The sequence below is a fragment of the Haliotis asinina genome, chromosome 11, assembly GCF_037392515.1.
Source record: "Haliotis asinina isolate JCU_RB_2024 chromosome 11, JCU_Hal_asi_v2, whole genome shotgun sequence".
Lineage (NCBI taxonomy): Eukaryota > Metazoa > Mollusca > Gastropoda > Lepetellida > Haliotidae > Haliotis > Haliotis asinina.
In genome coordinates, this window is record NC_090290.1 from 58,027,867 (window position 1) to 58,044,897 (window position 17,031).

Consider the following 17,031-nt stretch of genomic DNA (forward strand, 5'->3'; position numbering starts at 1 on the left):
AATGTTACTGAGTCTGTCTCACAGTCCCTGAACCACATCATTTCCCCTACCACCCAGCCCTCCCTGCAATGTAGTCTGTCTCACAGTCCCTGAACCACATCATTTCCCCTACCTCCCAACCCTCCCTGCAATGTAGTCTGTCTCACAGTCCCTGAACCACATCATTTCCCCTACCACCCAGCCCTCCCTGCAATGTAGTCTGTCTCACAGTCCCTGAACCACATCATTTCCCCTACCTCCCAACCCTCCCTGCAATGTAGTCTGTCTCACAGTCCCTGAACCACATTATTTTTCCTTACAGCCCAGTCCTCCCTGCAATGTAGTCTGTCTCACAGTCCCTGAACCACATTATTTTTCCTTACAGCCCAGTCCTCCCTGCAATGTAGTCTGTCTCACAGTCCCTGAACCACATTATTTTTCCTTACAGCCCAGTCCTCCCTGCAATGTAGTCTGTCTCACAGTCCCTGAACCACATTATTTCCCCTACCGCCCAGCCCTCCCTGCAATGCCAAATTCTAAATGAAGCAAATCTAGATTTCTAGGCATGTTTCATAGAGACAACAGAAATGGGCTTCACACATTTTACCCATGTGGGGAATCAAACTGTGGTGTTTGGTGTGAAGAATGAACACTTTAACCAATAGGCTACCCGACTGCTCATTGCTGCTGGGCGCCATTCAGTCTTACATATAGACTAACATCTCACTGTGTGTGGGTAATCAATCATGGGTTTACACCAGTTACAGCAATGTTCCACCAATATTGTGGGGGACACCAAACATGAACGTGACTCATTGTAGCCATTGTTGGGAGTATAACCCAGGTGTTCACCGTAGTAAGGCCAACTTGAACCACTATGACGTTACCCCTCTACCTCACATATTGAAATATATTGTGTTGCCATAAAGACCAAAAGCCGCATACAGGTAACAGTATTCAAGTTTCAGATTAAGTGATCTGCACATCCTCAACCCAGAACGATTCTCAATGTTTTTTGTGTTATTCTAATACTCAAGTTGTACTTTTATCTCCCTTCAGGCATGACAGAAGAGGGTTATGTCCCCTTGATACTGCAACTCATTCAGAAGACCGAGCACAGAAAGTTTGACATAGTGTCCACGAGATGTGACCTGTACAAGGTGAGTAGCTCATCGTGGTGTCCACGAGATGTGACCTGCACAAGGTGAGTAGCTCACCATGGTGTCCACAAGAATGCTCACGAATCACTGACTGTGTATATGTAAGGCTGGTTGTTGTGTTGACACACACACACACTTACACTCAGAGTAAGATGGGAGTTGCGTCATCATTCGGCCTACCTACATCTGTCTGCCTCTTCATCAAGCCTTACCTACATCCAAGATCCCTTGTTGTGAAAGATTTAGTAGAACTGTTTCTCACTGAAAGCCAAGACTTTGGTGAGTTGATATTATGTTTGTGACCCATTACTTTAGATTTGACTCACCTGCATTGTACTGAAAACCTCTATTGTGAATCATTGCATCTTGCTCTTTGGTCAATACGTATTATTCAATATTTTAGACTTGTCAGTGTTATAAGGTTCTTGAGCCAAACGATTTTAGATTATGGCTTGGGACAGCAAGTAACAGTTGTTGTGATGAGTTCTTTCTGGAGAGTAATGTGTCATGAGGTCTTGAAGGCAGGAAGGTCCTGAGTTATAGAAAGACTGATAGGTGAGGCAGAGAATCTTGAAATCAATCCTTTTATGAATACGGAGCCAGTGTAGAGAGTTCAGAATGGGAGAGATGTGACAGCGAGGACTGGTGAGAGAGATATTGTGTGCAGCTTTGTTCTGGATTTTCTGGAGACGATGGATTTGAGACGAGGAGATGCCACACAGTAAGCTGTTGCACTAACCCAGGTGGGATAAAATCAATGTCCGCACTAGGGTGGGTGGCAGTGGCATCTTTTGTCAGAACGGATGCTGCCGATGTTCTTCAGATGGTAGTGGCATGTCTTTACTAGATGATTTATCTGCTTGTCCCTACTGAGGTTTGAGTCCAAAAGATTTTTTCAAAAGAGGAGAAAAAGGAATCGAAGATTGCCCAATTGAAATATCTGTGATGACAAATTTCTTTTGTCTTGAGACTGTGGAGATGACCATTTTTTCTGTTTATCATTGTTAAGTTCAAGCTTGTTAGAAGACATCCAAGATCTTGTGCTGGCGACGCATGCTTCGAGGTTAGACTTGCACTCTAGCTGACTTTGTTCTGAAGACTTAAAGCTGTCAAACAGTTGGCTGTAATCCGCATAGAAATGATGAAGCATATGGTAAACAGACATAAGTTTTCCAAGTGGTTGAGTAAACAGGCAGAAAGAACTGATCCCTGGGGAACCCCACAGGTTAGGGTGCTACTGGATGATGACGATGTTTTGTGAATGGACTGGATTCTGTCTGAAAGGTAGGATTTTAGCCACTCAAGAACTATACTGGTCAAACCAAATTCTTTCAGCAAAAATTAAACTTGGATGACAATTTTATTAAAATGGAAATATTTTAGATATTTAAATACTTACCTTACCATAGGGCTTATGCATATTACCTCAAGCATCACTTAAAAGAGATCAGACAGTCGTTGATACGCCATTCTACAGAATGGCCATCTCATGTATCAACGAGTGTATAGGAACGGAAGTCCGAAGATCTCACTATCTGCACATGCGCGAACGATCCAAAAACTTCATTTTACTGAAAAGAGATAACTCTGAAGAAGTCCAGAGTGGGGAGGAAAACATCCAGCATAGGGTGGTCGTAACCTCCCCATGGTAAGGTAAGTATTTAAATATCTAAAATATTTAGATTTTAATAAATTTTAACTTACCTTACCATAGGGCTTATGCATAAGAATTCAGACAGGATGGTGGTGTTGGGCTTCGGAGGACCAACCGAGGAGACAAGCTGAAGCTTGGAGAAATGGGTAACTGGAACAAGAGACAGATAATAATCCTGTGTAAAGTCAAACTCTGAAAGAAATCAGCAAATGAACCAAGTTCACCAGAATCATACACTTCCTTTAAAAGCCCAAGGTAAGAAAACATAATTACCTACTGTGTAGAAGGTCGGGTGAGTTGTTGGGCCACCACCAACGGGACTGGAAAACCTCCACATCTACAACTGCTACATCCCAATCTAGTTGCTTGCACCGTGGAGGACCGCCAAAAACATCCCTCCATAATTGACGGTACAGAGCAGTTTCTGTGCAGAGCCATGGTGGATGCTAAGGCCCAAATCTCATGCAGGTTGCTGGCTGACAGGTGCGTTAAGTGTTTCGCATCGTAGGCTGCCAAAATAGTCGCACGTAACCATAACACCACGGTTTTTCTGGACACTTCTCCTTTCATCGATGAAGAAAACGGGATGAAAAGTCTTTTACGAGTCCATCCTCTCAGAGGTGTACAATTTCAATGCCTGCACTGGACAAGGAAGCAGCTCGTCAGAGTCCTGGGGGCCTAGAATGGATGACAACGGATAGAGAATAATCTGTCTGGTTGTCCAGGGAGCTGGTTCTTGGCGACGAAATCCCATAGTAGACCTAAACAAACCTGTCCATGATGAGCTTGTTCAAACTTCACACGGGTTACATCCAGAGCGTGGATCTCACTGACCCTTTCCGCAGTGGCTAACGCCAACAGGAAAACTGTCTTCCTCGAAAGATTCTCAAATGAAGTCTTCTCCAAAGGTTCATAAGGAGGGCCATGGAGATGATCTAAAACAAAATTCAGATCCCAAGCAGGAGGACAAACTTTTGATCCCCCAGCTTAAATGCCTTCAACATGGCAAGGCGATCCGGCACCTTGGTCACCTGCCGGTCACACTTGACTGCTAAGACGGAATTAAGAGCTGATATGTATGTTGCAGTGGTACTGCCTCGAAGATGTTTGGACCTTCTCAAGTAGAGGAAAAATTCCGCAAAAAACTGAGGAGATACTGTTGAAGGATTCTGGTTTCTGAGTGCACAAAACTTCTCAAAAGATGTCCACTTGTTATCATAAAGAGATCTACTAGATACCTGGTGCGCCAGAGCAACAAGTTTTGCCACCTGAGTAGAGTAGCCCTTAGCTCTCAAGGCTTTCTGCAGATGGTCCAAACGCGTAGAAGAAACCTCGCCGGATTGGGATGCGGAAGATGCCTGTGCTGATGATGTAGGAGCTGTAGCCAATCTGGTAGTGGTAGTGGGTTGGTGAACCACATTCTGGCCAGCCACCAGGGCGCGACCAAAAGCAGATGAATCTGGCAGGTCTGCTTGATCTTGACCACCACCGCTGGTAGAAAAACCGGTGGAGGGAATGCAAAGGCATCCAGCCCCTCCCACGACATGGACATGGCGTAGATCGCTCAGGCCTGTGGATCCAGTACGGGAGACACGTACAAGGGAAGCTGACTGTTGAGAGGCCGGCCATGTTGTTGACACAGAAAACGGAAAACCTCTGGATACAGCATCCACTCTGTTTGCGATGGTCTGCCTGGTCTGGAGAGGGCATCTGCCAGTACATTCCTGGCGAACTTGAATTCGAATGTAGCTGTCGTTGAGAATGTTGGACAGCTGAAACATCTGTCCAACAGCTGCTTGGATCTTGTGGTGCCTTGATTCCGAATCACCCAGATGAGATGAGCGCCCCAACCTTGAAGGGAGGCCTCGACAAAAAGTTTGTGGTCGTGTTTCAAGTCTGTCAAGGAGATGTCAACATAAACGTTCAACTCTCGAGTCCACCATTGAAGATACTGGTGAAGATGGTCCGGTATAGGGAACCTGACACGTAGATTGTCAGCCTGTATGTGAGGGAGGAGAAAGCGCTGCAATGGTCGAAGCATCAGATGACCTCTTAGCGCCATGTCCTGAGCGGATGTGAGAAGGCCTAGCAGGGACTGCCACTCTGTTTGCACTCTGTGTTTGCGTAGTCACTGAAGATCAAGATGATTGAGGAGACAGTCATCTATGTATGGGTCGAAATCCGGAGATGGAGAAACCAGGTGATGGGCGTTGTGATATGGGTGAATAGCCATGGGGCGGTTGAAAATGTCAAACGTGGGTACCTTCCTTTGGTAGTGACGGTTGTTGAATACAAAGCGCAGGAACTTCCTGTGCGGCCGGTAAATTAGAACATGTAGATAGGTGTCCTGCAGGTCTAAACTGGCTAGCCAAGACCTGGGGCCGAGCTTGGCATGAAGTTGTCCCAAGGAGACCATGTTGAATGTTATGTTGTTGTGAATAACTCTCATTTTCCCAGAATCCTTCTTGGGCACGAGGAAGATGGGTGAGTAGCACCCCGGGGACTGCTGGAGTCTCGCACTGTCTCTAGAGCATTGTTGTCTAGTAGGGTCTGAATGCTGTCGGCTAAGAGCACGCTTTGGGCTGGAGAGTATACACATGACTGGGGCGTCATTGTCAGAGGCGGTGACACGGTAATGGGGAGCTTGTAACCAGTCCGAAGTATGTTTGTACAAATGGATCCCCTAGAAAAATCCAGTTTCTCCAGAAGATCCCTAGTCTCCCGTCTACAGGAGTGGGTCGAACTGGGAGGGAGGGAGGTCCCAGTCGCACAAGACCAAATCTTCGAGCTGAGTAGGGGCGCTTGCCTCTACCCCTGCTCGGTGTGGTAGGAGGCTCCCGTGTGCGCTCAGGTGCACGGCACTGTCCATCATTGTCGGCCCTACCACGGCCGTGTCCTCTGCCGAACGCTGAACATAGTGATTCTCGTCTTGGGATGTAACAATGCTTCCCTCTTCCTCTTAACGGCCATGAAAAGCAGATCCTAGAGCTTCGAAAGTTGAAAGCGACACTTCTGTGTTAGTCAACTCCGCGTGCTGTCTATATACCTCAGGAATCATGTCGTTGAAGAGATAACGTGATGAAAAAGGCGCCCTAAATAGTTTGCGTTTAAATTCTTCCTGCCAATTACAGGGGTTGAGAATGCCGAACTGCCGTAGTCATAGCTAATGCTGCTCTCAGGTGTGCCAACAAGTTGTTTAATACTTTTCCCTGCTACTGGAACAGCATCGAGAGTTGATCTGCCCTAGAGGCATTGTCTTCAGTGAGGTCCCAGGCGGCTACCGACGTAGCCGAAGCTAAAGTTGAGATGGGTTTAAGCATACGCTTTAACTCCGAGTCAATGACCAACATCTTGGAGTCATGGACTCTGTATCAATTCTGTGGAGAACTAGCCAGGCGTTGAAGGGAATCGTCATGAGCTGTCCCGTTATTGGCGAAATCCAAGCTGTGAATCTTATAGTCGCCTTTCTTGGACTTCGGTGCCTTGATTATGGAAGAGAGAGAGAGCATCAAGAGAATCAGTCGCATCTGCCACCAACAGATGCAGAGGAATCTGGTGATTCTGGTGAAAAGCGAATAGCTGTCTGATCATCCGTGCCAGGAGACAGAGAGGGGCATTCTGGGAGCCTATCGGCAATCCAGTCATGCACCGCAGACAGAGGTAGGTAGGTGCCCCCGTCATCTGAGTCCTCAGGTGCATCCTCGTTGTAATAAGATGAGAAAAACCTTTCCTCCATGTTGTCCCATGATACTGTATGGCTCTGATGTCAATGGCCAGCTGCAGAAGTCGACATCCGAGGCTCCACACCAGAACCAAGACGAGCGTCAGGGGAATGCAACTTGAGACACTGTGGCGAATGGCAAGATGGTGGTGTCCGGGAGCATGAACAGCCTAAGCGTTTGGAGTAAGCCGGCGATCTGGAACGCCTATCCTTGTCCGACGATTGACGAGGAGAAACCGATCTGGATTTTGAATGACTACGACAGCGACGAGGGCTTCTGAAGTGTCAGCGGGACTTGCGCTTGGGAATTCTGTAAGACCCCATAGGTGCCGGTATAGGTGTAGGCACTGACAATGGAGCGGTGGATGGACATGACGATGGCGTTGGTGTCAGAACAGGCATTGCTGCTGTAGAAAAAATAGTGTCCAAAGGTGCAGTCACAGGTGTCGGCGTTGGCGTTGGAAGACTAGATGACAGAGTAGAGAGCAACGCCGGTGATGGCGCTGGATCAGCGCTCAGTTGCAAAAGAGTTCTCAAAAGCTTCCGCACCTCAGGGTGAGAGAGAGCGTCCGGGTGGGAGAGATCGACTGAAGAATTCGAGGAGCGCTGTGGTAAAGGTGTCGACTCTGTAGTAGGTAGAGGAAGCGTGGACGGAGGCGCTTGTCTGGAGTCCAGGCGAGCGATGACCATGATCCCAGAGATGAAACAGGGGAAGATGTTTTCCTTTTTCTCTGAGTGAATCGTTTCCTTTTTGCAGACAGATAGGCTTGAATTCCTGAATATGGAGAGACGAACAATGATGGCATCGATCATCAAAAGTACAATTAACAGTAGCACAGTCTGGACACCAGGGGTGGGGATCCTTTGGAGACTTCTGCACCTTGCAGAGTGTGCAAATTTTAACTGCCAGGTCATAACAAAGCTGCAACGCGCAGCAAAACCAACAAACAAATAACTTAAATGAAAGAATGCCCTAAGGGAATTTGGATTAAATGAAAAAAAACCCTACAGCAGAAAATGGAGTACCACCGTGACAAGACAGCAGAGAGTACACAACCACAATGACTGCCCCCACTGAATTACGCAGAGTGTAAAAAACTAGCAACAAATGGATATTTAACCAAACTTATGTGCACAACAACACACACTGGTAAAGAAGACGGACTGGGGTGCAACATTACCAAGCTGTGCAATGGAAAATGGACAAACAACAAGGAAAACTAGGAGATATCTGTCGAAAGGTACGAGGTAGCCAGGTAAGTGAAGATAAATTACTGTAAGTTTCACCACCAATAAGGGAAAAACCATATCTACCAGAGCAAGAAACAACTTAAATACAATGCAAGTAGTAAAATAGCGTAATCAAACAAAAATCACGTCTGACAGGTAGGATGCTCGAAGTAAAAGTGAAGTTTTGGGATTGTTTGTGCATGCGCGGATAGGGAGATCACGTCACTTCTGTTCCTATAAACTCGTCGATACATGAGGTAGCCATTCAGTAGAATGGCGTAGCAACAACTGTTTGATCTCTTTTAAGCGATGCTTGAGGTAATTTGCATAAGCCCTATGGTAAGGTAAGTTAAAAATTAAAATTTTATTTAGTGGCTCATTTTGGATCTCATCAGTGTCTTGCTGAGAAGTTTTTAACTTTGACCTACTTGTGTCGACAAAAAGGTGGGATTCTATTTTTCATCCAAAGTCATTCATTTTACTTTGTCTTAGTACATGTACTAAGATTACTTTGCTGAGTGGACCTGGTTCCATGTCCTCTTAGCACTAATACTGTCGTTAAATATCCTGAAGATAAATTTGTCAAATTCTGATTAGTCAATAGCTAAAGCATATAAAACCATGTATGTGGATTTGCCAGGGTGTATGAACTATGCACCTCATCAAATCTGTCACGTTAGACACTACACAGGTTGTGCAAATAACCTTGACCTTAGGTTAGATGTGGCTGCTGACTGCATAGAGTTGGTGTAGACAATTATTAGCATAAACAGAACAATAAATTGTTGCCATAGTTTCTTTATATATGTGTGTCAATAAATATTTCCCAAAAATAAAATGTTTCTGTATATTCAGTCATTATTGTCATATATAACTAAGGCATGGAACTGGAGTTCTATGGCTAAGGCATCATGAGTCATCTCCCTTTATGACCGTTCCGGAAATACCATGGTGAAACATTTTGCATCTCTTTATGCCGAAGGTTAGATGTTGTTTTTATGATAAACTAAATTTAAAAATCTTAAGGATAACAGAGGTGCAGTCGAAGGAAATACAGAATTTACAAGGGTCTTACAGTCTCATACACCCTTTATAAATACTGTGTAACTAATAGCATTTGTCTTAAAACTGGAGAGTTACGATCATCTTCATGGCTTTTCTGAGTGGACTGGGTTCCCCAAGAGAGGTATGAAAGTGTTGAGCCTGGGGTGCATGACCATGTTCCCCAATCCACCTTAGCACTAGTACTACTGTATGGCTGTGTTAAACTATGAGAGGTATGAAAGTGCTGAGTGTGGGGTGCATGACCATGTTCCCCAAGCCATCTTAGCACTAGTACTACTGTATGTCTGTGTTAAACTATGAGAGGTATCTACGTGCTGAGAGTGGGGTGCGTGACCATGTTCCCCAAGCCATCTTAGCACTAGTACTACTGTATGTCTGTGTTAAACTATGAGAGGTATCTAAGTGCTGAGCGTGGGGTGCATGACCATGTTCCCCAAGCCATCTTAGCACTAGTACTGCTGTATGGCTGTGTTAAACTATGAGAGGTATGAAAGTGCTGAGCGTGGGGTGCATGACCATGTTCCCCAATCCACCTTAGCACTAGTACTGCTGTATGTCTGTGTTAAACTATGAGAGGTATCTACGTGCTGAGCGTGGGGTGCATGACCATGTTCCCCAAGCCACCTTAGCACTAGTACTACTGTATGTCTGTGTTAAACTATGAGAGGTATCTACGTGCTGAGTGTGGGGTGCATGACCATGTTCCCCAATCCACCTTAGCACTAGTACTACTGTATGTCTGTGTTAAACTATGAGAGGTATGAAAGTGCTAAACGTGGAGTGCATGACCATGTTCCCCAATCCACCTTAGCACTAGTACTACTGTATCTCTGTGTTAAACTATGAGAGGTATGAAAGTGTTGAGCGTGGGGTGCATGACCATGTTCCCCAAGCCACCTTAGCACTAGTACTACTGTATGTCTGTGTTAAACTATGAGAGGTATGAAAGTGCTAAACGTGGAGTGCATGACCATGTTCCCCAATCCACCTTAGCACTAGTACTACTGTATGTCTGTGTTAAACTATGAGAGGTATGAAAGTGTTGAGCGTGGGGTGCATGACCATGTTCCCCAAGCCATCTTAGCACTAGTACTACTGTATGTCTGTGTTAAACTATGAGAGGTATGAAAGTGTTGAGCGTGGGGTGCATGACCATGTTCCCCAATCCACCTTAGCACTAGTACTACTGTATGTCTGTGTTAAACTATGAGAGGTATCTACGTGCTGAGTGTGGGGTGCATGACCATGTTCCCCAATCTACCTTAGCACTAGTACTACTGTATGTCTGTGTTAAACTATGAGAGGTATGAAAGTGCTAAACGTGGAGTGCATGACCATGTTCCCCAAGCCACCTTAGCACTAGTACTACTGTATGTCTGTGTTAAACTATGAGAGGTATGAAAGTTTTGAGCGTGGGATGCATGACCATGTTCCCCAAGCCATCTTAGCACTAGTACTACTGTATGTCTGTGTTAAACTATGAGAGGTATGAAAGTGCTAAACGTGGAGTGCATGACCATGTTCCCCAATCCACCTTAGCACTAGTACTACTGTATGTCTGTGTTAAACTATGAGAGGTATGAAAGTGTTGAGCGTGGGGTGCATGACCATGTTCCCCAATCCACCTTAGCACTAGTACTACTGTATGTCTGTGTTAAACTATGAGAGGTATCTACGTGCTGAGAGTGGGGTGCGTGACCATGTTCCCCAAGCCATCTTAGCACTAGTACTACTGTATGTCTGTGTTAAACTATGAGAGGTATCTACGTGCTGAGCGTGGGGTGCATGACCATGTTCCCCAAGCCATCTTAGCACTAGTACTGCTGTATGGCTGTGTTAAACTATGAGAGGTATGAAAGTGCTGAGCGTGGGGTGCATGACCATGTTCCCCAATCCACCTTAGCACTAGTACTGCTGTATGTCTGTGTTAAACTATGAGAGGTATCTACGTGCTGAGCGTGGGGTGCATGACCATGTTCCCCAAGCCACCTTAGCACTAGTACTACTGTATGTCTGTGTTAAACTATGAGAGGTCTCTACGTGCTGAGCGTGGGGTGCATAACCATGTTCCCCAAGCCACCTTAGCACTAGTACTACTGTATGTCTGTGTTAAACTATGAGAGGTATCTAAGTGCTGAGTGTGGGGTGCATGACCATGTTCCCCAAGCCACCTTAGCACTAGTACTACTGTATGTCTGTGTTAAACTATGAGAGGTATCTACGTGCTGAGCGTGGGGTGCATGACCATGTTCCCCAATCCACCTTAGCACTAGTACTACTGTATGTCTGTGTTAAACTATGAGAGGTATGAAAGTGTTGAGCCTGGGGTGCATGACCATGTTCCCCAAGCCACCTTAGCACTAGTACTACTGTATGTCTGTGTTAAACTATGACAGGTATGAAAGTGCTGAGCCTGGGGTGCATGACCATGTTCCCCAAGCCATCTTAGCACTAGTACTGCTGTATGTCTGTGTTAAACTATGAGAGGTATGAAAGTGCTGAGCGTGGGGTGCATGACCATGTTCCCCAATCCACCTTAGCACTAGTAGTACTGTATGTCTGTGTTAAACTATGAGAGGTATCTACGTGCTGAGCGTGGGGTGCGTGACCATGTTCCCCAAGCCACCTTAGCACTAGTACTACTGTATGTCTGTGTTAAACTATGAGAGGTATCTACGTGCTGAGTGTGGGGTGCATGACCATGTTCCCCAAGCCACCTTATCACTAGTACTACTGTATGTCTGTGTTAAACTATGAGAGGTATCTACGTGCTGAGCGTGGGGTGCGTGACCATGTTCCCCAAGCCATCTTAGCACTAGTACTGCTGTATGTCTGTGTTAAACTATGAGAGGTATGAAAGTGCTGAGCGTGGGGTGCATGACCATGTTCCCCAATCCACCTTAGCACTAGTACTACTGTATGTCTGTGTTAAACTATGAGAGGTCTCTACGTGCTGAGCGTGGGGTGCATGACCATGTTCCCCAAGCCACCTTAGCACTAGTACTACTGTATGTCTGTGTTAAACTATGAGAGGTATCTACGTGCTGAGTGTGGGGTGCATGACCATGTTCCCCAAACCACCTTAGCACTAGTACTACTGTATGTCTGTGTTAAACTATGAGAGGTATGAAAGTGTTGAGCCTGGGGTGCATGACCATGTTCCCCAAGCCATCTTAGCACTAGTAGTACTGTATGTCTGTGTTAAACTATGAGAGGTATGAAAGTGCTGAGCGTGGGGTGCATGACCATGTTCCCCAATCCACCTTAGCACTAGTACTACTGTATGTCTGTGTTAAACTATGAGAGGTCTCTACGTGCTGAGCGTGGGGTGCATGACCATGTTCCCCAAGCCACCTTAGCACTAGTACTACTGTATGTCTGTGTTAAAATATGAGAGGAGATGTATTGTTGCCGGTCAGTGTTTGTCATGATCCAATACAACATAACAGTTCAACCAACAGGTGCTTGGGAGTCATGTGAGCAGCTGTCCTGCCTATGTGCTGGAAATGTTGGGAACAGAAACAAACGTTTACAGCTCTGCTGTACAGGTCAGCTTCCGCCATCGAGTTGAGCCCGGCCAGTACATGGTGGTTCCTTCAACCATAGACCCAGGTGTTGAGAAGGAATTCCTTATAAGGATATTTGCTCCTTGCCCCTTACATAACTGCAGGTGAGTTCATGTCTTGAAATATATTGTTGTAAACTACGTTTATGTTCAACCACTAATTTTAGTCTTTTTATAAATGTATACTAGGCACATAAAGAAACTGTGCATACAAAAATTTAAAATCTAAATTTATCAAACTTGTGTAGACACATAAGGTTTTAAACTCAGAGATTAGTCACATGTATCCAACATGTATGCACGTGCCATGTTCTGTTATGGCAGTGGTTCCGTCCTTGAGACGTGCAATACGTTGTTGCATGTGCATTCTAGGAAAGAGAAACAGAGCGAATGAACGGCACATAATACTGTCATTTTTGAAAGCTCAACCCCTGCCCTTGTAATCGTTAAAAAAAATTATCCAGCTATTGAAATGCATAGCATGCCAAGGCTAACATCTGCACAATGTCATGAGGCCACTGGGATGGTCCATGGGGGAATGTCTTAACGACAAGTGGCTGCACTTTTCTACTGCCACCAGAACACCATTTCTGCACTGGTGAGATGCTACCAGAACACAAATGACGTCATTGATCTGGACGACCACATGTAACAACACTAAGACATGACAGATCGATAAGGGCGACCGATCTTTGCCACAGGTTTAAGACTGCTGTGATAACTGCCCGGACCATCCCGGGACTTCGCTATGTTCACCCCAACACACTTTGAAAACGTTTACGTCATCACGGGATCTGACAACGACGCCCTTTCCTGACACAACGTCATTGACAAGCTCACCGAATGTGGTGCCAAAATAATTTCTGCAGACCCTTGTTTTGGTAGAGAAATGTTGTTTTTACAGATGAGTCCAGGTTTAACATTTCCCATAGTGATAGATGTCAACGTGCGTATAGACGTGTGGGAGAATGTTTGCACAGACCTGTGTCTTGGAGAAGAATTGCTTTGATGGTGGTTCCATGATGATTTGGGGTAGAATAACAACATGCCAAAGAAATCCTTTGCTGATTGTTCAGGGCAACTTAACTGGTGTGGGCTACAGGGATCAGATTCTTCGACCAGTGGCAATTCCTTTTCTGCAATGTCATGGCCCTGGGTTAACAGTCCAAGAGGACAGTGCCCACCCTCACATGGCAAGGGTTGCTATGGATTTCTTGCAACACCACAACGTTGACTTACTACCTTGGTCTGCAAATTCACAGGATCTCTCCCCAGTAGAGCCTGTTTGCGATGAGATGAACTGATGTCTACACCATTTTCCGCATCTGGCATGACATCCCACAAGTCTTCCTTGCTTATTTGATAGACTCCATGCATTGTCGATGCATTGCTGTTCTCAGTGCGATGGTGGACATACCCGTTATTGGGTTTGTGGCATGGTCGTTTGACCCCTGTCCCTCTTGTGGACTCGTGACGTCATTGTGATTGACTTTTCAATTGAAATTCTCCTGACTTGGTCTCATGATCCCTCCTTTAAAGTTTATATATACCTTTGACATTGTTATTGTGCTTATCAACGGGGGTAATATTTTGACAATGCACGGTTTCCTTATGTGGCTAGTATAGTTTGTAACACACACGTTGGCTGAGCTACATAGCAAGTTACCATGACCCAAAACCAGAGCTACATACAGCTGTAGGTGTGTTCGTTATAAACAGTTTACTGTGATGAGAAAAGGTTTTAGTTATGAAATAATAATGTTCTGGTGAACCCCTTGTGGAAATGGTTTTATGAATCATGAGATCAGTAGTATATAGTTGTCAGTGCAGCTCCTGTAGTGCAGTAACCTCCCAGTGACAAGAAGGCAATTCATGGTGACATTCAGTATAGTATGTGGTCGCTCTGTACAAGGCAAGAATTCACGTTGACATTCAGTATAGCATGTGGTCCTCTGTACAAGGCTAGAATTCACGTTGACATTCAGTATAGGATGTAGTCCTCTGTACAAGGCAAGAATTCACGTTGACATTCAGTATAGCATGTGGTCCTCTGTACAAGGCTAGAATTCATGTTGACATTCAGTATAGCATGTGGTCCTCTGTACAAGGCAAGAATTCATGTTGACATTCAGTATAGCATGTGGTCCTCTGTACAAGGCAAGAATTCACGTTGACATTCAGTATAGCATGTGGTCCTCTGTACAAGGCAAGAATTCACGTTGACATTCAGTATAGCATGTGGTCCTCTGTACAAGGCAAGAATTCACGTTGACATTCAGTATAGCATGTGGTCCTCTGTACAAGGCAAGAATTCACGATGACATTCAGTATAGCATGTGGTCCTCTGTACAATGCAAGAATTCACGTTGACATTCAGTATAGCATGTGGTCCTCTGTACAAGGCAAGAATTCACGTTGACATTCAGTATAGCATGTGGTCCTCTGTACAAGGCTAGAATTCATGTTGACATTCAGTATAGCATGTGGTCCTCAGTACAAGGCTAGAATTCATGTTGACATTCAGTATAGTATATGGTCCTCTGTACAAGGCTAGAATTCACGTTGACATTCAGTATAGCATGTGGTCCTCTGTACAAGGCAAGAATTCACGTTGACATTCAGTATAGCATGTGGTCCTCTGTACAAGACAAGAATTCATGTTGACATTCAGTATAGCATGTGGTCCTCTGTACAAGACAAGAATTCATGTTGACATTCAGTATAGTATGTGGTCCTCAGTACAAGGCAAGAATTCACGTTGACATTCAGTATAGCATGTGGTCCTCTGTACAAGGCTAGAATTCATGTTGACATTCAGTATAGTATGTGGTTCTCTGTACAATGCAAGAATTCATGTTGACATTCAGTATAGCATGTGGTCCTCTGTACAAGGCAAGAATTCATGTTGACATTCAGTATAGCATGTGGTCCTCTGTACAAGGCAAGAATTCATGTTGACATTCAGTATAGTATGTGGTCCTCTGTACAAGGCTAGAATTCATGTTGACATTCAGTATAGGATGTAGTCCTCTGTACAAGGCAAGAATTCATGTTGACATTCAGTATAGCATGTGGTCCTCTGTACAAGGCTAGAATTCACGTTGACATTCAGTATAGCATGTGGTCCTCTGTACAAGGCAAGAATTCACGTTGACATTCAGTATAGCATGTGGTCCTCTGTACAAGGCAAGAATTCATGTTGACATTCAGTATAGTGTGTGGTCCTCTGTACAAGGCAAGAATTCACATTGACATTCAGTATAGCATGTGGTCCTCTGTACAAGGCTAGAATTCATGTTGACATTCAGTATAGTATGTTGTCCTCTGTACAATGCAAGAATTCATGTTGACATTCAGTATAGCATGTGGTCCTCTGTACAAGGCAAGAATTCATGTTGACATTCAGTATAGCATGTGGTCCTCTGTACAAGGCAAGAATTCATGTTGACATTCAGTATAGTATGTGGTCCTCTGTACAAGGCTAGAATTCATGTTGACATTCAGTATAGGATGTAGTCCTCTGTACAAGGCAAGAATTCATGTTGACATTCAGTATAGTATGTGGTCCTCAGTACAAGGCAAGAATTCACGTTGACATTCAGTATAGTATGTGGTCCTCTGTACAAGGCTAGAATTCACGTTGACATTCAGTATAGCATGTAGTCCTCTGAGGTCATTTAAGGAGAGGACTTGGATAGGTGGACATTCTTTTGCACCTAGACTCCTGAAAGTTTACCTGTTCCTCCTCAATTCCAGGTATTCTGCATGAATCATTTTTTAGTGGAAATGTATTTTCCTTGTCAACGCAGGCAAGTTTCTTGTTCAAGACACACATCTGTTCACCTAGAAATGTCTGGCACATTTGCCTTTTTAACTTAAGTTATAGTATGTAGTACAGTCATCCCTTGCCCTAACACTGGGCTTGGGGTCCATCATATAACCCCCTGCATTCTGCAAACATTGATAGAGTGAGTGAGTTTAACTGTATGCCACACTCAGCAATAATCCAGCTATGTGGCTGCAGTCTATAAATATTGAAGTCTTGACCAGACAATCCAGTGATCAACAGCATAAGCATCGATCTACTCATTTGGGAACCAATGACATGTCTGACCACCAAATCGTGTTAGCCGCCTCTTATGACAAGCGTTGGTTGGATACAGGTCTGGTAATATGATATTTATGTATATCAGGACTATTTTGTGTGTTGTGACCAAACAAACAACAGATTTGTTAAATGCTGTTTCCCTTGAACTGATGTAAGTTTTTTGAGCCACTGATTACCCTGCATGTTAACTGAGACCTCAGTATCGCAGACTGCATGTTAAGGAGGAATGGAAGCATTTCACAGTGCAATACCCGGATTTGTACTAGGAAAACACGTCACATTAATGACATCACTTGTATATGTCCACCAGTGAAGTTCCCCGGGACACCATGCTGATGTCGTGTGAATCTGAGGATTTACGTGAAGTTGATGGCAGTACAGTCAGACTCAGTAAGTATGTGGTCCTCGGTATTCTATGATGTGGTAGTGCAAGTGAGTGAGTGAGTTTAGTTTTATTCTGCTTTCAGCAATATTCCAGCAATAACATGGCAGGGGACACCAGAAATGGATTTCACACATTGTGCTCATGTGGTGAATTGAACCTGGGTC

At 44.7% G+C, this 17,031-nt stretch overlaps 1 protein-coding gene across 1 annotated transcript in view; it reads left to right on the plus strand.

Moving 5' to 3' along the window:
• The window catches only part of LOC137256162 (calpain-9-like), a 44,132-nt gene that overhangs the window by 19,794 nt on the left and 7,307 nt on the right, over positions 1 to 17,031 (plus strand). The window contains exons 10-12 of the mRNA XM_067793866.1: positions 1,039 to 1,139; positions 12,271 to 12,479; positions 16,793 to 16,872. Of these exons, the coding sequence (XP_067649967.1) occupies positions 1,039 to 1,139; positions 12,271 to 12,479; positions 16,793 to 16,872 (390 nt within the window). The remainder of the gene's footprint in view (positions 1 to 1,038; positions 1,140 to 12,270; positions 12,480 to 16,792; positions 16,873 to 17,031) is intronic.